General features: G+C 37.7%; 1 protein-coding gene across 3 annotated transcripts in view; it reads left to right on the plus strand.

The window, feature by feature from the left end:
- The first annotated feature begins 2,460 nt into the window (after positions 1 to 2,460).
- Positions 2,461 to 25,864, plus strand: part of MACROD2 (mono-ADP ribosylhydrolase 2) — a 1,992,245-nt gene continuing 1,968,841 nt past the window's right edge. For 2 of the 3 annotated variants that reach the window (XM_060078113.1, XM_060078114.1), the window contains exons 1-2: positions 2,461 to 2,724; positions 8,831 to 8,947. In XM_060078113.1, coding sequence (XP_059934096.1) covers positions 2,679 to 2,724; positions 8,831 to 8,947 — 163 coding nt within the window. In that variant the 5' untranslated portion in view covers positions 2,461 to 2,678. The remainder of the gene's footprint in view (positions 2,725 to 8,830; positions 8,948 to 25,864) is intronic. The other variant, XM_060078115.1, reaches the window with a different exon arrangement.

Here is a 25,864-nt window from a genome sequence, read left to right on the forward strand (position 1 = left end):
TCAAAAGGCTGACGAAATTAAAGGAAAAGAATGCTGTCAGGAGGAATAAGAGGTTAATACTATTAAATGCTGCTGAGAGATCTTGTAAGAGAAAGATTGAAAAATGTCCATTAAATATCACATGAAGGCCATTGATTACCTTAGTAACAGCCGTTTCAGTTTATTTACAGGATAGAACCCAGATTAGAGTGGACTGAAGAGCAGAAAGTGGGATACAAGAAAACTGACACAACATTTTGGAAAGGAGGAAGTTACTCTGGAAAGTAACTTCCCTTAGCAGTAGGAGTGTGGGATCACAGGAGGCATTTGTATTTATTTTTATTTTATTTATTTTAACATGCGAGAAACCTGAGAAAGTTTAAAAGTTGATGGATGGTCCCAGTTCTTTGAGTCAACATGAGATAAAGGATAATCAGTAGTGCAGTGCTTCTAAGAAAGCACAGGTGGCGGACTTCCCTGGCGGTGCAGTGGTTAAGAATCCGCCTGCCAATGCAGGGGACACGGGTTTGAGCCCTGGTCCGGGAAGATCCCACATGCCGCAAGCCCATGCACCACAACTACTGAGCCTGCGCTCTAGAGCCCGCGAGCCACAACTACTGAACCCATGTGGCATAACTACTGAAGCCCGCACGCCTAGCGCCTGTGCTCCGCAACAAGAGAAGCAACCGCAATGAGAAGCTTGCGCACCGCAACGAAGAGTAGCCCCTGCTCGCCACAACTAGAGAAAGCCCAAGCACAGCAACAAAGACACAACGCAGCCAAAAATAATAAATAAATAAATAAACTTATTAAAAAAAAAGAAAGCACAGGTGGAAGGACTGGCTCTGGGTGGGGGTGGAAACAGCTTATCTGTTGTAACAGAAGAGAAGGTGCCCAGTATAATGCACTTTCCTGCACACGTTGCATTTTGCATTTCTAACTAAGGACTCAATATCTCTCCCGTGAAATCTGAAACTGCTCCTGTATTGCCAAATATTATTAATATTGCTATTTTACTCAACTATACTGTGAAACCCTAGATTTTTTCTCTTTCTTATTCTCTTCCCAAAATCTATTTCATTACCAATTTTTATTGATTCTACCTTGGTAATGTGCCTTAGAGTCCTGCTTTTATTTCCACTGCCAACAAATGAGTGCATATTTTCATTATTAGCTCAAATGTCACTTCCTTCTTGAAGCTTTCCCTATTTCTCTCAAACAAGTTTTTATGTACTTCACAGCATTAAAAGAAAAACAGAAGCAGAAACAATGTCAAAATTAACAAAATTATCTTACTTAATCATCCTCATGAGAGTGTCCTGTTACTCAAAACATTTCATTCTTTACAATTCTTAAGGGCCTCCCCTTTCTTCCTTTTTTTCCTCTTATTATTAAAAACGTGTTCCAAGTAATTATTTGCTCTTACACACCTGGCTTAAGTACAACACATATAACACAGCATCCCAATTGTCAAATAAATGTGGATTCACCACATCCACCAAATCAGCCTTGTCTGATATTTAGAAACACCATAAATTTGGGGATGGGGTTACCAAACTTCCTCTAAATTCTAGGTCACCCTACTCCTGTGGTGGACTCGAACGGAACCAGGTTTTCAGATTACCTGCAGACTAGCATTGCCCAGATTCAAGCGAGCCCTTTAGACTAGCGCCTTGACTGAAGCAATTGGTGGGGGAATAAAACCGATAAGATGACGGGCTCTGGTTAACACCCACTTGAACTTGCTTTGATGTGACTTCTTTCCGTTTCCAGTATAAGGTTCTGGTTGCCCACTACTTCCCGGTTCTTAAACCCTTGAGTTTACTTTTGTTCTTTCCAGACTTCACCGGAGTCGAGTAAAATACGTAATTTTTACTACAAGGTCAAGGAGCTGATTGTATATGGTCTGGAACCATTTCCTAATCCTTTCACTTCTTTCGGTTATATTTGCCCACCAAGAGGAAAGCTTCAGATTATCCGGTAAAATCCGTCCAGACTGGGCGGTGACAGTGAAAGTATACAATTCGTGTTGACTCACATCTCCTCACACTTCTACTTCTTCCAGGCCCTGAGGCAGCTTTTCCCAGTCAGCGCTCAATCACCTGGCGCACCTGGCCCTTCCTATAGGCCACGCCCTCGGGTTTTCCCAGCGCAGCGAAGCCGCAGAGAAGCGCCCAGCGCCTCACGGTGCTCCCGCGGGGCCGCCCCACGTCCCGCCCCAGTCGTGAGCCACCTCCAGCCCCCTCGAGCCCTGGCTCCGCCCCCAACAGCTCCCCAACGTCCTCGGCGTCGGGCCCGAGCCTGCGCCTGCGCGTGCGCCCTGGGGCCGGAGTCGGGGCGCGCGGTAGCTGGAACGCGGAGAGCGGCGGGCGGTGCAGCCAATGGGAGGCGGCGCTGGCTAGCGGCTGGGAGGCGGGGCCTGCGCGGGTGTTAGGTTAGCGCGAGGCGTGACCTAGTTGACAGGCTCTGAGGTGCTGCTGTGGTGGCGGCCGCGGGGCTGAGGCGGGTGGGAGCCGGAACCGAGTGCGTGCTGAGGGAGGAGGGCGGCGACTGGAGAGCGGCGAGCGGCGCGGGACCCGGAGCCTCTTCCACTTTTTCCCTCCCGAGCGCCCCCTCCCACCCCTCCCGCTCCGCATACACCCTGTTTGCCCGTGAGCCTGGGGAACTTGCAGCTTAAAGCCAGCCACCCCCACAGCAACATGTACCCCAGCAACAAGAAGAAAAAGGTGTGGAGAGAGGAGAAAGGTAACCGGCCCGTCGAGTCCCGGGGGGCGGGGGTGGGGTGGGGTGGGGTGGGGGCGGGAGTGAGGGCTGTGTGTGCCGCGGCGCCCTCCGCCCCGCTCCCGCCTCGCGCCCGGCTGGCCGGTGCCGCCTCCCTGGCGGGTCCGTGTGTACACACGCGCGTACGCGCGCGCACGCCGGCGTGCACGCGCCGCCCCCGGGTACCTGCCGCTAGCGCACGTGTGGGCGCACGCCCCTCTCTGCCGCCCGCCGCGCCCGGTCACCTTCGCCCCTCTAGCGGCGCGGACCGCCGCGCGGCGGCCCGCGGGCTGCGTACAACTTGCTCAGGCCCCCGCACCCTGTCCCCGGACCCCAGCTGGGACTTTCGGACTCCCGGCCCGGGTGTCCCGCGGATACGTGCCCGCCAGCTGGCACCCCGGCTGCAGCTGATGCTGATGCTCCGCGCCCGCCGAGCCTCAGACGTTCACCCCTCGCCTCTGTCCCCTGTCTCCTTCCCATCCGCTGGCTGGGCGTCCCCACCTTCGGATATTCAGCCAGGGCCCCTGCTTCTGCGCCGCAGTGTGACTTTTGAAACCTAGATCTCTGCGGGAACCTAAAACGAGCGGGTCTTGTCCGCGAGGCTAAGAGCAGTCAGAGAAGTCTGAATGAGCTTTTCTCTGCAGTGACTTCCTCTAGATTCCATCCCCATTCATAGTCTGAAGTTGCTCCGAGTAAGAGTGTGAGACTGATGTCGCTCTCTGTGAATGAGCCCATCCCTGAGTTTCGTGCAGATCAAAGCTTATCCAGATCAGCCAGGTTGACGGTGACGCTGATGTCGATGAGGCACAGAGGTGTGCGACCCAACCCTCTTTTCTCCACCTCCCTCCCTGTTTTTCTCTGGCACCATAGTTAGGTAATATTTCAAGGTAAAACTTGAGTCTGTAGTCTTGTCTTTTCTTTCTTTCTTTCTTTCTTTCTTTCTTTCTTTCTTTCTTTCTTTCTTTCTTTCTTCTTTCTCCTTCCTTCCTTCCTATTCTCTTTCCTTTTCTCTTTTCGTTCTTTTTTTAAAAAAACTCTTCAGCAGCTGATTGTACAGAAATGTAGTAAAAAGTATTCGCACTGCTTCTGCTCTGTATCAGGAGTGAGGTCGAGTGAGGGAAGTGCAAATCTCTCCTAAGTATCCCATCTTTTTTATAGAACAAGGATAAAGGGGTGACTAGAGTGAAAGTTAATTTCCTTGATAATAGTTCTTTAAAATCTGGATTTTTACTGCAACTGCTGGTCTTTATAAATAAGGCCAAACAGTGGATGAAAGAAAGGGAATGAATATGGGGAAAAAAAATCCTTTATGTAGGGACCTACTTAAAACAATGCATGAGGAAGGGGATGAGGAGGGACTTTTTTTCACATTAACTACTGGGAAGATTTAACATAGCATAACTGAAAGACCCAATTAAAATGGTCTTTAAATATTGACAGACTGGATGCCATTTAATTATGTTTTAATGATTATGGACATATATAGAACTAAATTTTGGTGTCGCAAATCAAATGCTGTTGAGAATAATAGGCTGATATATAAAGTAACGTAAAATAGTTTTGCTTTGTTTTCGCAATAGAAGTTATTTGAGTTTCAACAAGGATTCACCTTGTAAGCACTGAAAAATCTTTTATGCCCATTTTTATTGATGGTCTTGAAATGTTAGGTTTGTATTATTGATAATAATGAAGGCAAAATAGTGGAAAACATGGAGATTGTTTTCAATACATAAATAATTGATGAAATTATAGCGATTACTTAAGAACTATTATATTTTTCTGTCATAATAATGTTCCTAAAGTAACAATGTTATAATGGTTCTTTCATTTAACATCTACACTGTTGGACTTTCATAAGCAAGCATCTTTAAAACTTTAATGTCTTGATTTTTTTTTCTTCTTTTACTTCTAATAATAGGGGAAAATATTACCAAATTAATATTATCTAAACAGAGAAGCAAATGCACAATTAAAGAAGGCACTTAACAAAGTAAATTTTTCTCTTGTCCAAAACTAACATATTTTTGCATTAAAAGAGAAAGTTATTGTGACTTGAATACTTTTTAGTGTGTCAGCATCTTATCAGGATATCTATTTTTGGAATATTTAGTAAAGTATAATATTGTAAATCAACTATACTTCAGTAAACATATGTGTGTGTGTGTGTGTGTGTGTGTATTATATACACACACACACACACACACACACACACACACACACACATATGTTATACCACCAAGAAGGAGGTGAGGATTTCCAAGACAGTAGTTAGTATTAAGAAGCTGATGGAAAGCGTGACCTTTTTCTGAATTGTACTGGAGAGGGCGGTATGGTATTTTTGTAACTGTTATTTAAATCTAAAGGAAGGCTTACCCACCTCATTGAAATGTCAAGGCATTCTTTAAACATATTTTAACTCAGGATACCATCTACTAAGTACATCTGCAAAGGTGAAACATTCTTTAAGGAAAAGTTTTGTGTAAAGCTGAAGAAACTGTATATATGACTGTGCCCCCCAGTATGTTTCATCGTTTAAATAAATAACTAAGGAATTCTCAAGTCCACATAGGTTAAATAAACGGTGTTGATTTAATATTTTGTGCCCTAGTTCAAAACCACTCAATGTGTATTATCATTTCAAGTACTGAAAGTTAAATTATCTCAGTGTTTTATCTTATTGTCTTATTATTCATCTTGTTTTTTTCCTAAGTGTCCACACTTAAACTTTTAAGTATATGGAATGACAGAGGCCAGGTTGCAATCCCATATGTACTTCTGACACTTACTGAAAGTACAAGTTGCTCCGTAATATCTTTCATCCTGATCGTTGATATTGCTGTATTTCCATATTAGTGATCTGAGCTTTTTTAGTAGTGCTTTGGTAAACACTAGTCATCACTTTTCCTCCTCCATGTGATTATTTCAAATTTACCATTCCCTTCAAGTTTCCTATTCCATCAAGAACTTAAGTTCCTATACTAAACAGATGACGTTGCCTTTTAATTCACGGAGAAAATACATGTCATGTAACATGAACAGCTCTAACATTTTCCTCCATAGTCTCTTTTGTTTCTTTACATGTCTGTTGTTCTTTCAGCTTTCTTCCTTTTTTAGAGGAAGCACTTTTCATCTCTGTTTCTAAGGATTAACCCCTCTGCTTGTACCCTTTATCTCATCTGTATTATTTGAGATCTTGTACTATCATTTATTCTCTTTTGGGTATGTTTAGTTTCTCAGTGTCTTTGGGTTCCTCTCTTCATCCTATAACAACGATCAAGGAAGGTAGCCTTCCTTCCACAGGGCTTCACCTTGGAGTTGCTGTTCTCACTTTCCATCTTTTCCTCAGTCCCTCAAAATCTCCTGGATCTCAAGTTATGCTCCAAGGAAACTAATGTTCCTAAAATCATTCAGTAATAACAATGATGTTGGTACTAATATAAAAATAGTTACTATTTGAGTCCTGTTTGTGTGCCCAGCACTATTTTAAGTAACTTACTTGGATTATCTCATTTAATTCTCACAACAACCCTGTGAGGTAGTGTATTTTTTTTTTTTTTTTTTTTTTGTGCGGTACGCGGGCCTCTCACCGCTGTGGCCTCTCCCGTTGCGGAGCACAGGCTCCGGACGCGCAGGCCCAGCGGCCATGGCTCACGGGCCCAGCTGCTCCGCGGCATGTGGGATCCTCCCGGACTGGGGCATGAACCTGTATCCCCTGCATCGGCAGACGGACTCCCAACCACTGTGCCACCAGCGAAGCCCTGAGGTAGTGTATTTTAAGGTCAAGAGCTTAGAACACCATTTGTCTGGGTTTGAATCCTAGTTGTACTGATGACTAGCTGTGGAACCTTAGGTAAGTTATTCAACCTCTCAGTCTTAGTTGCCTCATCTATAAGTTGGGAATAATACCTACCAACTACCTGAAAAAGAAACTGAGCCATAGAGAGATTAAGTAATACAAGATCACACAGATTTACATGATTTGGTGTTAGAATCCAGACAGATGTTAACCATTTTGTTCTCTTTTCAGTGTTGTTCTTGACCCAGTTGATAAAAACCACTGGCTTATTAATTTTCATTCTTTTTGATCTTCCTGTAGCAATTGACAAGATTTCCCCTTTTCTCCTCATTAAAACTCTTTTCTCTGCTGGTTTCCACATCAGTGGGACCCTGATTCACCTTGTACCTTCAGTGACATCTCAGTTTTATTTCATTTTTTTTCCTCTTTGTGTTCACTCCCTAAATGTCGTTTGTTTGAGGTTTGGTCCCCTGTCTTACCCTCCCCAATGAATTTCCTGTAGGCCTAGAATTTTAGGTTATAATTTCCAAATCTCTAGGCTAGATCTTTCCTGAGTTCCAGATTCTTGTTTTCAACTTGAATGGCCTAGGCATCTTAAATTCAATATAGTGTTGAGTATTGTAGTATTGTGATTTGAATATATTACATCCGATGAAAATCTTTTTTTTTTTGGTCTCCTATTGTGGCTGAAGAAAAGCCAGGTCTAGGAGCAGGGAGAAATGTTGGTGCCCAACATTTTTTCACTTGTGCTTACCTTAATACTTTCTGCAGTTTATTTCTGTGAAAGAATCTTTTAAAGTGATTATTTTATGAGGGTTAGATTACCTAAAACTAGATGCTGTCCTTAAATCCATTCATCTAAACTACAATACTTTGTAATATGCTGAAAGAGAATTGGAGAGTGAGAGTGTGACTGTCAATTGCTCTACATTGTGGCGACCTTTGGCAAAGTAAATATATGATACATGACAGCTGACATACGGAATGAGTGAGGTTGCCAGTGCCAGTTTATATATTGAATATTAGAAAATCTTAATTTATTTGTAAATAAATCTAATTTATTTCCTTAGGTTCGAAATAAATAGAATTTTTTAGTTTTTTTCCCTAGTATCCTAGTGGATCGTTTTATGTACCTTCTAGGATATGAATAGTCAACTTTGAATATTAGTGGTGTACTTTATAGAATAAGATTAAACGGCTCGGCATAGTATACATATTCATGTACATTTTCGTTTTAATTTATGTTTCTAGTTACTTTTCAATTCTGTGGCCACTTTCCCTCTTCCTAACATATCTTGCAGCTTCATTAAACTATTCGTATCTCCTTATCTTTGTTTACATTGCTCTACTAGTCTGAAATATCCTTATTTCATACCTCTTCATGGCAGAATTCTACCTGTCCTTCAGGAATGAGCATACATGTCACCTCCTTTGGGAAGCTTTTCTTGAGAAGGTAGTACAGTATAGTGGCTAACGGTATAGGCTATAGTTTTTTACTAATGGAGATATCTGAGTGGATTTTAATAGAAAGCTCTCTTGCTTTGGACAAACTCCTGAACTTTGATGTGCTTCATTTCCCTATCTGCAAAATCAGGATAATAATACTATCAGTTTTGCTGAGTGTTGGGAAGATTATTTTAATAAAATTATACATGTGAAGTACCTGGCACACAGTGCGTTCTTTATAAACAACATCAACTATTGTTACTTCAAAGTGTTTAAAATATTTTAATCTTATAATCAAGATTTATACTTCAAGTATTGTTTATATCACCTCCACAATGGTATTATTAATTGAAAGGGCACTTTTATTGTTGATGGCATTGTAGAATTAAGGAAATATCTTGGTGGCTGCTTTTCTTGTGCTGTTAGCATTTGTACTTATTTGTCTTAGGATTTTGTATTTTATTTATGTAGCTATTATTTTTTATCTTATCCGTATCCTCTTTTGTGAACTCCTCAAAGTTAAAGGTCACCTTTGTACCTGCAGTGTATAAACATATCACCTGGCACATAGTAGACTGTCAGTAGATGTTTGAAAGAGTTTACTTCTTTCTTGGACTATCACAAGAATGTCTTCCTCATCAGGCTTAGATCTTATTTTTCCCCCTACTAATATAGTATTAATTTGACACCTTTTAACACTCAAATACGGAGTCATTAGATTTGATTTTGGTATTCTTCAAGCCCACACCAATTCTTTGGTTAGTATAATGTGGTTAATATTTAAATTGTAAAATAATTCCTGAACTTAAAAGTTAAATACAAATGGAGATTCTGCTTTTATTTTGCAAGAACGTTTGCTGAAGATGACCGTAGAGGAGAGACGCAAAGAATACCTAAGGGACTATGTTCCCTTGAACACCATCCCATCATGGAAGGAGGAGATGAAGGGCGAGAGCCAAAATGATGGTAAGTTTCTCAGAACATTTTTCAGGTAGATACTGTTCTCATTGATTTATGACTTATGCAGGACAATTGTTGATAGAATTGAATGCCTGGCATTTAATAAAGAGATGTCATTTTTGCTGTATGAAATAATTGGTTGTCATTTAATTGCTTTTAGCAATCTACTCTGTGTTATTTAAACTTAAGAAATTATTTTAACATAATTCATGTTTGGAGATATAGCACATTTATGTTATGGTACTTTTTTATAGATAGTTGTTTTTTTTTTTTTTTTTTTTGTGGTACGCGGGCCTCTCACTGTTGTGGCCTCTCCCGTTGCGGAGCACAGGCTCTGGACGCGCAGGCTCAGCGGCCATGGCTCACGGGCCCAGCCGCTCCGCCTCATGTGGGATCTTCCCAGACCGGGGCACGAACCCGTGTCCCCTGCATCGGCAGGCGGACTCTCAACCACCGCACCACCAGGGAAGCCCTATAGATACTTTTAAAAAACTATTCTGCAGTAGTTGTTGGAGCAAATGATATTAGGGATATGTTGCTTTACTGAGATGGCCTTTTGAATTTGTTTTGATTTGGTTCATATATATCGCATTCCTTCAAGTTATTTTCAGGATTGGATACAGTTGAAAGATAGTATATTAGGAAGAATAGAGAAAAATCAAATAACATTTCACATAATTTGAAGAATAGTATATATTTTGTATGATGTGCTATTGGTAAAGTATTTGTATGGTAAAATTTACCCACTCTCAAAGTTTTAATGGTTTGATGAGACTCTAGATAGTTTGACGGAAAATATATGTGTTAGCATATAAATGAACTGGTAAATATTGAAAAGGTATATGGAAAGAGTTATAAAAACAACATAATAGATTTAATAGAAGTTTAATATGTTATCTTTGAATGAACACTCATTGGTGTTAATAGTCTGAATGTGAAATTTAAGAAGAAACAGGGTGCTTTTTAGGATACATAAATGTTTCAAAAGAAAGATAATTTTATGAAAGGGACTGAGGACATTCTAATTTCACAGGTTGTGGTCTTAGATTGGTGGAACTGTAGCGTATAGTATGGACCCAGAACAAGAAGACTAGCATGGAATTCCTATGGACAAAATCTGTGGGAAACAGCAGCCGCATTAGCCTTTGGTGTCTGTGAAGAGAACATGCTTATCTGAGTGTTTGGGCTTTAGAGAGAATTTTGTTTTTCTGGGAAAGCAAAGCCTATGAGTTCTTTTAGAGCTAACTCTGCCTGGAAAAATGTGCGACCTTGGGCAAATGGGGTAGTGGCTCTATCCCAGGTTCTCTTGGGGTCACTGAACAAGCTGATTGGGATGTACACATCTGACCTGCTTGCCCAGTGTCTTCAGTAAATGCAGTTGTTTTAATTGGGCTAATTAAGACATCATTGAGATAAGGTAGTGCTGTGTAATGAAAAGAATATAAATCAAAAGGACAGATTTCTGGGCCTTGACTGAACTAGGGTCATATGCCTCTTCATGGTTGGGTCTTTTATTTATTCTTTTGTTTATGAGAAACTAATATTGAATACTTCAGCTCCACTTTTTGTGGCAAGTGAATCTCTCTTTCACTTGTGCTTCATTCATCTGATTTTCTTTCTTCATTGCTATTGTAGGTGGTCAGTTTTCTAAGGATGCAATACCTGCTGATCTTCTTTAACAAATTTTGCCTCCTGAAATAGAGGTAGATTTCTGTTGCTGCCAGAATAATTGAAAAAGCAATAGTGATACCCAGGCTGCATTGCCCAGTGTTGGATCTGCTCACCTCTGTGTAGAGGCTTGGCCTTTATGTTGGTTGCTTCTATTTGAATATTCAGCACGTGGGAGTGTAGGGTTGAACTGGGTTGTTAGAGAATTCGGAGTTGGGTATTTTCAGAGATAGCCACAGCCCAAAATATTTCTGCTTAATCAGAGACGATACATTGAGTAACACCTCACATTGTTATTCCCTAACAAGAGTCTGTATATTTAATCCTTTCTCCCAATATGAGCTTTACAGTGGTTTACAACTGCTCTCTGTATTTCGTTTCTTTCCTTCATATTTTTTTGAACTTGAAAGTTCTTCATGAGGAACTAGGTGGTGTACTCAGAATTGTGTTTCTATTAAACAATGTCTTATTTCCATCTAATGTTACTTGCTTCTCTCTATTGTGACCTGGAAATTGGTGACTGGTCTCTTCTTTTTCTCATGAAATGGAATGACTCATTCTATAAGTAATATCTGTTAATTTCTTTGTGTTATATATATCTTTCATAGTGCTTTCTTGCAGCATTACCTACCCAGTGCTCAATTACACTAAAATATTAGTCAAGAGAGTTTTAGTATTTTATTAGTTTGAAAGATCGTTTAAAAATATAAATCTTTAAAATATGATAAAGGACAATTGTAAAGTTATATTTTTATATTTTATTTCGAAGTGTTTAAGCCACTGCTTATAAATGTATATGTATATAAATAGGTATTGATATTTATAATACCTTAATCTTTTAAGTATGAGATTTCAAACTAAGTTTTAAAAGAAGTCTGTTTATAATTCTGTGTCATATAGTTTCTGATTTGTAGGAAAGGAATAGTATTTGTTGGGCTAGCACAACATGCCAATTTTAAATTTAGTAGTTTATCATTATTACCTATGTTTTTATAGAAGGCCATGTGTCATGGCCTTGATATTCATGATTACATGGAACGTTCTCAAGCTATTGTTTAATAAGTTTTTTTCTTAACTTTGCTCAGTTTTCTTTTACTTTAATTAAATGCTTCTTGTTATTTTATTGTAACAAAGTTAAATAATAATGAGAGGAGTAGTAGCCAGATGTATTTGTCATAATTTTCATTTTAAGCTTTCTTTTTTTTTTTTTTTTTTTTCTTTTTGCGGTATGCGGGCCTCTCACTGTTGTGGCCTCTCCCGTTGCGGAGCACAGGCTCCGGATGCGCAGGCCCAGCGGCCATGGCTCACGGGCCCAGCCGCTCCGCGGCATATGGGATCCTCCCAGACCGGGGCACGAACCCGTATTCCCTGCATCGGCAGGCGGACTCTTAACCACTGCGCCACCAGGGAGGCCCTAAGCTTTCTTAACAAAAGGAAACCAAAAATTGCCAAATAATATAAAAATCAATGTGCAGAAAAGAGGAAGCAAGTAGATAATATTTTTATTTTGATTTACTACTTTCTTTTTTTTTTTTTTTAAAGAAGATGTTGGGGGTAGGAGTTTATTAATTAATTTATTTATTTTTGCTGTGTTGGGTCTTTGGTTCTGTGCGAGGGCTTTCTCTAGTGTGGCAAGCGGGGGCCACTCTTCATCGCGGTCCACGGGCCTCTCACTGTTGCAGCCTCTCTTGTTGTGGAGCACAGGCTCCAGATGCGCAGGCTCAGTAGTTGTGGCTCACGGGCCTAGTTGCTCTGCGGCATGTGGGATCCTCCCAGACCAGGGCTCGAACCCGTGTCCCCTGCATTAGCAGGCAGATTCTCAACCACTGTGCCACCAGGGAAGTCCCTTGATTTACTACTTTCTTAATATTGGAGAACTAGGGATCAGCAGAGGAAAGAATGGGAGGTGATTACCAAAAAAACCCCATTTGCTTATCGTTCATGTTTATATTTGTCAACTACTATTAGTAAATCTCTGGAATTATATGCTTCTAATTACTTCTTCTGTGTTAGCAATTCTGTAATAATTCTATTTCATTTGTCAGTTGCTGTGTTGTAGGGAATTTTAAAATGCTTGTCTCTCTATTATTTCTGTGTCTCTAGCAACTGGAATAGTGCCTCATGTGTAGGTGGGCTCAGTCAGTATGTTACATAAGAATGCCTCAGAGGTTAACAGTCTACAATGGACAATTCTTTTTTCTTTATTTTTTTTCAAACTTTAAAATGAGCATTTAAAAACATATATAAAAATAGAGTACTGTAATGAACCTTTCTGTGCCCACCACCCAGTTTCAACAGTTAATGATGATCAGTTTTATTTCATGTATATCAGTGCTCCCTGCACCTTTCTCCCAGACTGTTTCAAAGCAATTCCTGTATATCTTATCAACTTTATCTGTAAATATATGTATGTGTGCCTATGCATGCACCTCTAAAAAGGTAGGGACACTTTTTTGTTGTTTTAATATAACCACAGCACTCTCACATCAGAAAATTAATTCTTTAATGTAATTAAATGTCCAATTAGTATTCACATTTTTCTTGTTGTCTAATAAAGAGTTTTTTTGTTTTTTTTTGCGGTACGCAGGCCTCTCACTGTTGTGGCCTCTCCCGTTGCGGAGCACAGGCTCCGGACGCACAGGTTCAGTGGCCATGGCTCACGGGCCCAGCTGCTCTGCGGCACGTGGGATCTTCCCAAACCGGGGCACGAACCCATGTCCCCTGCATCGGCAGGCGGACTCTCAACCACTGCGCCACCAGGGAAGCCCAAGAGTTTTGCTTTTTTGTACAGTTGGTTTGCTTGAGTCAAGATCTAATAAACAAGGTTCACATACTGATATATTTCTTACGTCTCTTTTAATCTATACTTTCTTCTCTTTCTGTCCTTTTTCCCTCTTGTAGTTTATCTGTTGAATAAAGTAAGTTATTTGTCTTACAGAATTTTTCACATTTTGGATTTTGCTCAGTGCATCTTTGTTTTGTTATTTAGCGTGTTCCTCCGTCCCCCTATGTTTCTTATGAGCTGGTAGTTAAATTCAGAGGCCTGATCAGAGTTGGGTTTAATTCTTTTTGAAAGAATACTTTATAGATTATTGTACCTTCTTTTTGCATGATGTCTGGTGATCGCTTTCTGTGGTGATAAGACTGATCGCTAGGTCCAGTTATTGTCTGTCTAATCCATTCTTTGTAAAGTTCCCTATCAACTTTTTCCCTCATGAATTTAGCAGCCATTGATGGTTGACCCATTATTTTATTAGGGGTTGCAAAATAGTGTTATCCTAATTTTATCATTCCTCCTTTGTTTATTATTAGTTGGACTTCTGTAAAAACTTTTCCTAATCAACTTTTTTTTTGTTTTCACGCAGTACAGTTTATACAGAAAAGGCAGAATAAATGCTAGATTTCCTTTATTTGCCAGCTTTTGGATTGAGTTGGTTTCCTGAAATCCTCCAAAAGTAGCCAAAGAGTTCTTTCTCTTTAAGTTTTGACTGGCATTTTGAAGCTTTCTCTTCCTCTTTCCCCATTCGTCCTGCCCCCACATGCGTTATATGGGAATGCCTCATTTAAAGTATAGTGCCTGTACAAATATATACAATTACTAAAATGTAGTCCTAGGATGTAGTAGAAAGGCAGAGATAGATATAGATATATCAATGGATGGATGGATATGCTAGAAGGATGGCATTGCTTCTTTGTAGGGACAGAAGTTCAGTTCTCAGGTTTACTTGTTATGTGTTCTGTTCTCTTTGGCTACTTTCCACGCTGAGGTTCTATTAGAATACCACTCAGAGAAGCATGACTTTGCCATGCTTAGGCTAATTTTCTCTTACTGGTTGGTATCAGAGGAAATAGCTCTAGCTGTAAGTTTAGATTGACTGTGAATCTTTACTTTTAATGTTTATATGGAACAGTAAGGGATGAAAAATATAATAAATGATGAAGGTGAGTTAAGTGGAAACTATAAAACTATTTTATTCAGGTATGACAAAATATTAGAAGGGTCATTTAGAAAGAAACTTCATATTTCATATCTTATGTGTAATATTCAAATCTGATTTATAGGTCATTTGAAAACACTTAACTAGAAAAATCTGAACTGTGAAATCTAAGTCTGAATTTCCATTTTTTGAGGTGTATAGAAATATTTTGAGATATTTGGGTTGACTAGGGGCATGTGTGTAATCTTTCTTTTGGTTAACTTAGAAGCTCAGCCTCGTTCGCTCTCTTAAACTAATTTCTACTTTTAAATGATTTTCATAAGAGGTGATGGCTGACCAAAGAAATATAAGTTAAGTCCAAATTGCTGAGTCTCTCCATCACACTGAGATCTTATTTCAATGTGGGTTTTGAATTTTGTTATATTTTACCTATGTCCTAGGTTGAATATTCATATTCAGAAATCATCAAAGAAAGAGTATCTTAATCATATTTCAATCCCAGTGCATAGTCCAGTATTTTTATCCTTAGTAAATTAGCAATAACTATTTTTTGAATGTCAGTATTATTAATCAGTTTATTAATCAGTTTATTAATCACCAGGAATGAGGAAGTAAGAATGTAATTATGTTGCTGAATATTATATGGAGAGGGGTAAGGGACCATATGGTAAAACAAATTAAAAAATTTTAATAACTATGATGAGGTGGGCTTTGCCGCAGATTTTAAAACTATATTAACTGAATTATTTTATTAAATATTTGATGTTGGTTGGAAGACAGGCCATAATTTAAAATGACTGAATAGTTAGGAAAATGGTATTTATAACAGGATGGAATTCAGTAGGCTTATAAAAATTGGAAAGGAATGTTTCCTATTATAGTCTTTTGATATTGATCCCTTTTTATATTATTTTCAGTTTGAGCACTATACTTTAAAAGTAAAATAATCTGTAGAAGCAGAAGAAAGCTCAGAGCAAAACATCTCAACTTTTTAGGTACAAGTCATTTATTTTCAGTGGGTGGTGATTTTTTTTCCCCACTTGTATGATCTTAAAATAAATTTAATTAAAAAAACAGAAAGCTATTTTTGCCTCAAGTAACTAAGACCATTCTAGCTTATTCTTCAAACAATTATTTGTGAAGTTTCCATTACCTGTAAAGATGTTGCACAAGTAGAACTTATATTAGAAACAGACATTTTTCACTCCAAAAGTGAAAAGTAGACTAGGAGAAAGACTAAAATCCTAAATGACCTGAATTCTTCTATGATCTGGCCCCTCTCCTTTTTGGCTTCTTATATTACTCCCTTTCTTGGTCTCTGCATCTAGCCACACTGTCCTTTCTCTTTCTGGAATGTATTGTGCTCCTTCCCACTACTGGGTCTTTATCTGGTTGTTTTTATCTCCACGTCCTTGTTAATTTTTCTCAGCTTTCAGTTCCCAGCTTGAAACCCTTCTATTCTGTCTGGAATCTTCGCTGAACCCTTACTTTGGAACAATTTCCTATACTAAATACTTTCATACAGCTATGATCCTTTTCATACAAGCATTAATATCAGTTTGTTTTTAATGTACTCAATCATAGGATTATCTGATCAAGATCTATCTCCTTATAAGATTAATTACTGTAAACATAGGGACCATGTTGTCTGTCTTAACTCTCCTTTATATCTCTGGCATCTAGCATTATGCTTGGTGCACAGTAGATATTCAGTAAGTATTTGTTTTGTGAATTGAATAAATGATAAACTATTTGCCTGATGGTATTTCATGCATTATTTTCTGTCTTCCCACCTTTTCTTCACTGTATTGTAAAGATTCACTTGGGAATAATGGGCTTAGAAATTAATCCAGTTGCTTTTTAATGTAGGTAATAAATACTTTGCATCTCTGTAATATAAGGTTGGTTTTATTGTTTTAAAAGTTAGGTAGCCTAAGGATAAATGACAATTAAGATTTTATAGAACTACTGTATAGATATTTAACTAGTTGACACAAGGATGAGAATTTGTTATGTGTATTCATCAGCATTGTGTATTATTGTTTATAGTACTTAGTAACGTTATTTCAGTTTCTGTGAAAAATGTCAACAGAACTTAAGTTAAATGAGTGTAAATGTAGAAACTTAAGCTTATTATATAATAAGATTTTAAAGTGTAGAAAAATCTTAAGGTATTACCATTGTAGATGCATTTACTTTGGCATTATTGATTCTTGACACATAAAACAACTGTAAGAAATTGTATTAGTATTATATCCAGCTTAAGCCCTTTACTGAGTTAGTTGGTTTGCTTCAAAAAAGAACTTGGCTACAGATAAAGAATTTGGTTTCCCATGGAAGAATTAGGCTAAGTAAGAGAATTTTGAGAATAAATAGCATTCACTGTAATGTATAAAAATATTAAAAATTTTTGTGTAATGATATTTTGTGTGAAGGTGTGAACATTGGTTTAGTCAGACATTTGTGAAGTAAGGTTAACTTCTAAAATAGAGAAAAAAGAATATGAAGAAAAGAACATATAGTGATTCATAATTCACTGCATGGTTTTGTTTTTCCTCTGCCTTTATCTCACTCTTGGTCTTTTAAACTGTTTTCCAACACTATTTTAACAATACATAAATAAAATTTATTGTACATTGCATCATGTACCAAGTGCTATGTAAATTGTCCTTGTATTTAAGCTTGTTTTTAAAATAATGTAGAAACAAAAATCAAACACCTTTTTTTTTTGATACATATCAAGATGACCCAGAGTTGAAAACACAAGATGAGTTCTTTCTGTGTTATTTTGTAAGTCTGTAACTTCACCACAGATTGTGTTAGTTTTCTTTTTAACCCATTAAATTAATTATACTAGTAAATATGGTTTTACTTAAATACATTTTGGTCAGTGCAGACAGATACTTTGAGATAGGTTATAGACTGGTGGTAGCCAAAGCCAACCTTTTCCTTTTTCCCCACCCCCATCCCCACCTTGATTGTCTTTCTGTATAAAAGAGTCTTTATAAAGTCTTTGTCTTCTTTTTTCAAATATTTAGTTGTTACATTTTCATATAAGTATTCAAAACAAGGATTTGAATATAGTTTACGGTTTTATTGAAGCCTTTGATTTAGAACCAAGTTGAGAATTACTGATGAAACAAGTAACAAATATAGATAATAAAGTTCATAAAAGTCCATATGCCTGGCCAGAAGATATATGAGCCTTTGGAGGTTTGGAAATATTACGGTTTAGTTTGGTCTAGGTCCAGGGCAAGCCATGGATTTCAGATTGCTAGTTGCTCTCTAGAGATTGGATTAGGATATATTCAGTTTTTTTAAGAATCCAGACTATCCCATCATAGAGGTGATTCTCCCATTAAACTTAGATTTGAGATTGTGTCTGCCATATGAAAATAACAGAGTTAGAGATTTTCCAAATTTTATACTTCTCCTGTATTAGTGATTCTGTTGGGGTAAAAACTTTCAGGGTTTTGTTTTGTTTATTTCTGTATAAGTTGAGGCTTACTGTTATATACCCATCAGATGTGTAATAATGGGAGTGATTTTTATTATTTTGATAAGTATATGTATCTTCTATGTTAACTCTGGGAATGCACAGGTTTGGGGATTAAACGTGTCTGTCATCAAATCCCAATTCTGCTGTTATATACCCTTGTCAAAGAACCTGTGACCTCCCTAAACTTGTCTCCTCATATGTTAGTTACCCCATTGGGGCTGTTTGTTTTTCCTTCTTAAGTTTGTGAGGAGAACTAGTTGAGAGAGGACATCAGTGCGTCTACATAGCTCCAAAGGCTTCTCTTATTATAGAATGCACCTTCCTCTTGCACAAAACTTTTTCTGACTCCTACTCATATCTTCGCTCATAGCCAGTGTATAATAGAAAGTAGATTTTTTTCCTGTGCTTGTAACTGTAAATACATGTAGTTTCTTTGAATTTGGACCGTCTGCTTTAGAAGGTAGAAACTGTGGCTGTTTCGGAATTTTATTTTATAGGGTCTATTGGAGGTCTTTGTGTACAAATCCACTTAGTAGTTTGTGGTAAGTGTGCTAAGTAGAGCTACAACTGGTCAGGGAAAAATATATTTAAGACAGTCGGTTATTTGGAAACATCAGGCACTACTTTTTTGTTTGCTCTGTGAGTGCTTGTACGTTGTTTTTAAGAATTTTGAAGTTTGTACTGTTAGATTTGAGAGAAGATGGCTTCTAAAACTGAAGATACTTTCTGAATTAAAGGCTAGTATTTTAAATTTTCTAAATATTTTTGTTGTTATTTAGCACTTTGTAAGAGTAAATAACAAGCTAATAAAATTTCTGGCCGTTGGTGTATGTGAATTCTAATGTCATTGAAAGGAAAAAATTTTTGTTTAAAACCAGATTTGACTGAACAGCTTTCACATACTAAGGTAATAGCATAATTCATACATCAGAAGAGATGACTTTTAGTTGAGGAAAATTTTTTTTTCTGTTTTCTCATTGTATTCAAGTGTTTTATTTTTATTTATTTATTAAAAAAAATTTTTTTTAATTTTTTGCTTTATAACAAATTTAATCAGTTATACATATACATATGTTCCCATATCCCCTCCCTTTTGCGTCTCCCTCCCACCCTCCCTATCCCACCCCTCCAGGCGGTCACAAAGCACTGAGCTCATCTCCCTGTGCTATGCGGCTGCTTCCCACTAGCTATCTACCTTACGTTTGGTAGTGTATATATGTCCATGCCGCTCTTTCACTTTGTCACAGCTTACCCTTCCCCCTCCCCATATCCTCAAGTCCATTCTCTAATAGGTCTGTGTCTTTATTCCTGTCTTACCCCTATGTTCTTCATGACATTTTTTTTTCTTAAATTTAGTTGAGGAAAATATCTTGAACCTTTGTGGATATGAGAAGTCTGGAAAGAAAAGACAAAAGCAGAGGGGAATTTTGAGTTTCTTGGGCAGCCTGAGAGAGAAGTGTGAAGGATATAGGAACAAAAGGAAAAGAAGATGTGAGGAGAAATGGTGGAGAGCAAGAAGTTCCAGCAATGTGGCAGGAAGTCAGTCCCTATGTAAGGACAGAACGCATCCATCCTTAAAGAATATAAATAAGATGGGGGCTGGAGATATTTATCTTACCTGATTATTAAAATAAAAGGTGTATCTGGATGCAGATACCCAGTACCTGACATCTTGGTTGTTTTAATGATAGTAGAAATTATATGACTCATAAGAATACCGAATTTAACCATACTTATGAGTGTCTTTGACAAATACAAAAAATATTCTATCCTCTGTAGTCTCTGAAATTGTTCCTCTTATGCAGGTGGTAAGAGGCGGGACAGAGATAACAGTGCATACCTAGCAGTTTACTAGACATATGCTTATCTCAGCTAAGTAACTCATTCAAATTTATGGTAACTTGACTTGATTCTTAAGCATGTTTAAAATCTGTTTAACCATTTTAATTTTAACAGTTCAGTGGTTTTAAGTACATTTACAGTCATCATCAGTACCCATTTCCAAAATCATCATCAGTACCCACTTCCAAGACATTTTCACCTTCCCAAATAGAAACTCTGTACCCATTACATAATAACTACCCATTTTCCTCTCTCACCCAGCTTCTGGTAGTCTCTATTCTGTTTTCTGTCTGTATAAATTTGCCTGTTCTAGACTTCCTGTAAGTACAATCATACAATATTTGTCTCTTATGTCTGGCTTATTTCACTTAGTATAATGCTTTCTAGGTTCATCCATATTGTGGTGTGTACTACAATTTCATTCTTTTTTAAGGTTGGGTAGTATTCCACTATATATGTATGCCACATTTTGTTTTTTCATTCATCTGTTGATAGACATTGGGGTTTCCACCTTTTGGCTATTGCGACTAATGCTGCTGTAAACTTTGTGTACCAGTATCTGTTTGAGTCTCTGTTTTCAGTTCTTTTGGGTATATAACTAGGAGTGGAATTGCTACATTTTTTGGTAATTTTACGTTTAACTTTTTGAGGAACCACAAAACTGTTTTCCACAGCAGCTGTACCATTTTACATTCCCATCAGCAATGCACAGGGACTCCTCTACATTCTTGCCAATGCTTGTTATTTTCTGTTTTTTTTAATAATAATAAAATATAAAGAATAATTTCTTTCAGCAATGTTTTGGAATTTTCATTGTACAGGTCTTTCACCTCATTGGTTAAGTTTATTACTAAGTATTTTATTCTTTTTGATGCTATTGTAAATGGAATTGTTTTCTTAATTTTCTTATCAATTGTTCATTCCTGGTACATAGAAATGCAACTGAACTTTGTGTGTTGATTTTGTATCTTGTAACTTTGTTGAATTCAAGCTAATAATATTTTGGGTTTTCTACACATATGATCATGTTATCTGCGAACAGAGATAATTTTACTTCTTCCTTTCCAATTCATAGGTGTATATTCCCTTTAAGCTGCTGCTGAATTCAGTGTTTTGAAGATTTTTACATAGTTATTCACAAGGGATATTGGCTGTAGTTTTCTAGTAGTGTCTTTTTTTGGCTTTGGTATTCAGTAATGCTGGTTATATAGAATGAGTTAGGAAGTGTCCCGTCCTCTTCAATTTTTTTGGAAGAGTTTGAGGATTGGTGTTAATTCTTCTTTAAATGTTTGGTGGAATTCACCAATGATGCCCTCTAGTCCTGGGCTTTTTATGTTAGAAGGTTTTTGAAACTGATTCAATCTCCTTATTAGTTATAGGTCTATTCAGATTTTCTATTTCTTTATGAGTTAGTTTTGGTAGGTATTTCTAGGTGTGTTTCTAGGTATTTGTCCATTTCATCTAGGTTATCCAGTTTGTTAGTGTGTAATTTTTCATAGTATCCCCTTATAATCCTTTATATGTATGTGAAATTTGTAATCATGTCCCTACTTATATTTCTGATTTTAGAAATTTTAGTCTTTTTTTCCCTCTTAATACAGCTAAAGGTTTGTCAGCTTTATCTTTTCAAAAAGCCAGCCTTTAGTTTTATTGATCTTTTAAAATTGTTTTTCTAGTCTCTATTTTATTTTATTTATCTCCACTAGTCTTTATTACCTCCTTTCTTCTGGTAGCTTTGTGTTTAGCTTGTTCTTTTTTTTTTTTAAGTTTCTTAATGTATAAAATTAGATTATTGATTTGATATTTATTTATATTTTTTGACATGGACAATTTTTAAAGTCTTTATTGAATTTGTTACAATATTACTTCTGTTTTATGTTTTGGTTTTTTGGCTGTGAGGCATGTGGGATCTTAGCTCCCCAACCAGGGATCGAACCCACATCCCCTGCATTGGAAGGTGAAGTCTTAACCATTGGACTGCCAGGGAAGTCCCAAAGTCTCTCTTTGTTTACTTTGTCTTCCTCAGGGTTTTACAGATGTTTCCTCAGGAGTTCTTCCGGCTCAGTGCTGGGACACTCCTTCAGCACATAGCTAGGCCTTCTCTGAATCTAAGGATTATCTTGAGGTGCAAGCTTAAGGTCTTCTCAGCTCTTTTCTGAGCATGTATCCTGTCTAGACATGCACATGACTTTCTAAATTCCCCTGTATACATGGCTGCTTTTGAATGTCCTTATTTCCTAAAGAGCCTCACCCTGTCTTCTCCTTGGGCATTATATAGTCTATTATATGTCTGCCCATAATCTTGTCTCAGGTGTCTGTGAATCTGTAGTTGTCTAGAGCTTTTATGAGCTCTTTTATGGGCACTGCCTGCTGATTTTTCCATCTTAATTTTGAGTTAGGTGAGGTAGGGATGAGTGCCTTCCATCAGTTCTTCAAGTATCCCCAGATAGGTGAGAACAGACTTACACAATAATTTGCAGATAAGGTCTTTTCTCCTGATTCACAGGAGGGAACTGGCAACCACTGCTACTGCTTCAACACCAAGACTGCTGTTGTGCTGGGGAGGGTGTAGGGCAAGGTTGAGTAAAAATACTTTAAAAAGTCTCTCGGTTTTTCTTGATTGGGTGTTTGCTTGGCTTCTGTAAACCTTAGACTGTTTTCCAGAATTTCAACAAAGTTGGTTCAGACAGTTTCTGTCTGTTGTTTTCAGTGTTTATGTGGGCAGATGAGAGCTTGGAGCTGTCTGGTTCACCATTCTGCTTGAACTTTATAATTTCAAATGTGAAAACCAACTGTTTGGCTACCACTAGCTGCTTTAACAAAGTAACCCTCAAGTTCAATGGCTTAACCTGATAAAAGTTTATTTCTAGTTTACTTAACAGTCCATTTGTGGGTGTTTGTAATTGGTATCAGTGGAGGAGTGGTGGTGGTGGTGGTGTTTGGATTGGGGAATGTGAGTATGTGTCTTTGAGGGGGCATTCTGTTTCACGTAGTCCTTCAGCGACAGAGCTGATCAAGCCTATGCCTTCTTTAACACGTTGCTTCTGAGGGTGCCCTGGAGAACCTTAGGAGAAAGGGGGAAAGAGAGGGATGTATCGGAGGGTTTTATGAGCTAGCCCCCGGAGATGGTGCACTTGATTTTCACTCAACATATCTTGGGCAGATCTCAGGCACATGGCCATATTTAATTGTAAGAGAGGCTGAGAAATGTAATCTAACTATATACTCAGGAAGAGGATGAAACTAGTTATTTTGGTGAATGGCTAGTACTATCTGCCATACCAGCCATGCACAGAGCTTCCTTGAACTACCATTTTCTATTGAATGAGCTGTAAGATACACCATTATTTTATATTCCATTAAGAAGGAAGAGGAAAAAAAGCACTGTCAATTGAATTATTATACAGTGCTCCCTAATCACTCTGATCTCTGTCAATAAATTTAAAAATTATTTTAGATTTCCTCCATTATATACTTTTATGATATATCATACTTGAATATACCTTAGAAGGAAACTATAAGTGAAGTAAGTTTAGGTCTTCCTAAAACATCTTTGTACTCAGAATCCATTCTTCTGAATCATTTTTCCCAGAGTTGTCAATGTGTTTTTCTGCAGAATTATTTTATGTGCAGTTAGGAGAGTTGGTGATACAGTACTACCTAAAAATGTACTCTGCTTTTGTCTGGGATTTCCTTCTAAACCACTGATACCTAGTCTGTAAGTTTTAATGCTGGCATATTCTTGATCTTACCAGGTAGTGTTAATGAAAGGTTTTCAACCAGTACTTGGACTCATGTTCTTTCCTCAAATGGTCATTTGGATTGTTGCCTGAAATATTGAGAGGTTGCAGTTGTCTAATTATATCACCAGAAATGATAAATAAATTCTTATATACACAGGCAGTGAAGACTGTCATGAACACCACCTCCACAGCAGCAACTGTAAATACCTTTAATTGTAAGGCACCTGCCAATTTCAGAGATGTTAAGGTGTTAAAAAAAAAAAAGGCATCTTCGAATTGAAGATGTATAGTATGTTGAATTTGTTTTGATATTTAAGTTTTTGGGTTTTTTAATATTTAAGACTTTTTACTCCTAATGATGTCTAACCTATTGAAAACACTGGTTATTTGAATTTATAAAAATTATTTTTTAGTTTTTCAAGTTCTCTAGTTTGGAGAATTAGGTGAAGTGAAGGATAGGATGGATCAGCTCTTTGGAGCACTGGCTTAAAGTTATGAGCGTCTGATTTTAGAACAATACAGGAAAACACTTAAACACTGTTAGTTGCTTCTGAATGGAATGGACTCTGACACAGTACATTTTCTGTCATTGGAATTATTCAGAAAGGTTCTGGATGAAAATCAGTCAGAGTGAAAGCACCTCCTTCAGTGGGCAGTAATTGAAGAAGATGTTGTCTAATGTGTCTTTCTGACTGTTGAGATTCTTATTCTAAAATAATTTAATTTTGTGTAAGTGGTCTTCCCTTTTCTGATCCTTGACAGTATAATTTATCAGTGCTTTCTGTCGGTGATTGCAACACCAGTGATTTTTTTTTCCTTAATGTAAGACAGACAACTAAATGCAGATTACTGTTCTGTTTCTAATTAAGTGATTAAACATACTAAGCCAAGGCATTCTTTGGAACACTGATTGGCACAGAGGGAGTGTGTATTCAAGGAATACTACGTTTTTCTTTGTGGATTTCACTGCAAAATATTGTTACCTCATTTTCCTGGGGGCACAGGAAAATTCTAATTTTTTGGTTCTTTCAGGGTTTAGTTTGTGAAAGGGGCCACTGTCAATTTTATTTTTAATTAAAAAAAGGCTTATGGAAATGACCCTCTTTCCTGTCTTTCTTTTTGCTGTAACACAGTACTTGTGGCCAGACTCTTTGGAATTATCAGTACTTAAACAACTAAATAAGGAATCTTCTGACCTTTCCTGTTAGTGGCTCAAATAGTCATTGCAAGGATTGTTCATACACTTTTGCAGAGCAAATTAAATAGGTGAAGGACGGCCAAGTTTTAGAAAGAGAGAGAGCCAGAGATATATCTTTTTCTTATTTTCTTCCTCATACCCAAATCTAGATGTCAAGTTATCTGAGATTTACTTTTACTGAAAATAATGATAGTGAATAATAACACTCCCACTTTGGGCTTCCCTGGTGGCCCAGTGGTTGCGAGTCCGCCTGCCGACGCAGGGGACATGGGTTCGTGCCCTGGTCTGGGAGGATCCCACATGCCGCCGAGCGGTTGGGCCCGTGAGCCATGGCCGTTGAGCCTGCGCATCCGGAGCCTGTGTTCCACAACAGGAGAGGCCACAACAGTGAGAGGCCCGTGTACCAAAAAAAAAAAAAAAAAAAAAAAACACTCCCACTTTAGTTTTGGCCATTCATAACTTGCCAGTAGCTCAAACCTGGGATTTAAAAGACTGTTGAATTATGTTCATGGAATGCTTTATTGAGTAAATATATGTTTTTCATCATAATGAAAACATGTCTTTTTTCTGAATAGATTTGTACTGGTATTCTAAATATTTAATGTATCTCCCTCTTTGTGAGAGAGACCGCTCTAGATTTCTCTGGTAATATTTCTGGCAAAGTCTGTGCTCTTAATCTTTCTGCCTCTTATGCTTTTACAAATACTCTACTGTATGTGTACTCTTATATAGTATTTTGTTAGTTTTTATAGTAAAAACTAACATTATATATACATGGCATTTTGGAGCTTGCTTTTTCCACTTAAAACTGTATTTTGACATTTCCTTGTTTTTTTTAAAGTGTATGTTTTATCATAAATCATTTAAATTTATTTACCATAAATTATTTTATCCTTGATGGACACTAGGTATTTTTCCCATTTGCTAATAAGGTTATGATGAATATGTTTATAATCCTTGTATATATGTCTGAGGCTTTATGTGAGACAGATTCCTGAAAGTGGAACTGCTGGGTCACAGACAGTGCAGATTTGA

This window comes from Mesoplodon densirostris, chromosome 16 (genome assembly GCF_025265405.1).
Source record: "Mesoplodon densirostris isolate mMesDen1 chromosome 16, mMesDen1 primary haplotype, whole genome shotgun sequence".
Classification (NCBI taxonomy): Eukaryota; Metazoa; Chordata; class Mammalia; order Artiodactyla; family Ziphiidae; genus Mesoplodon; species Mesoplodon densirostris.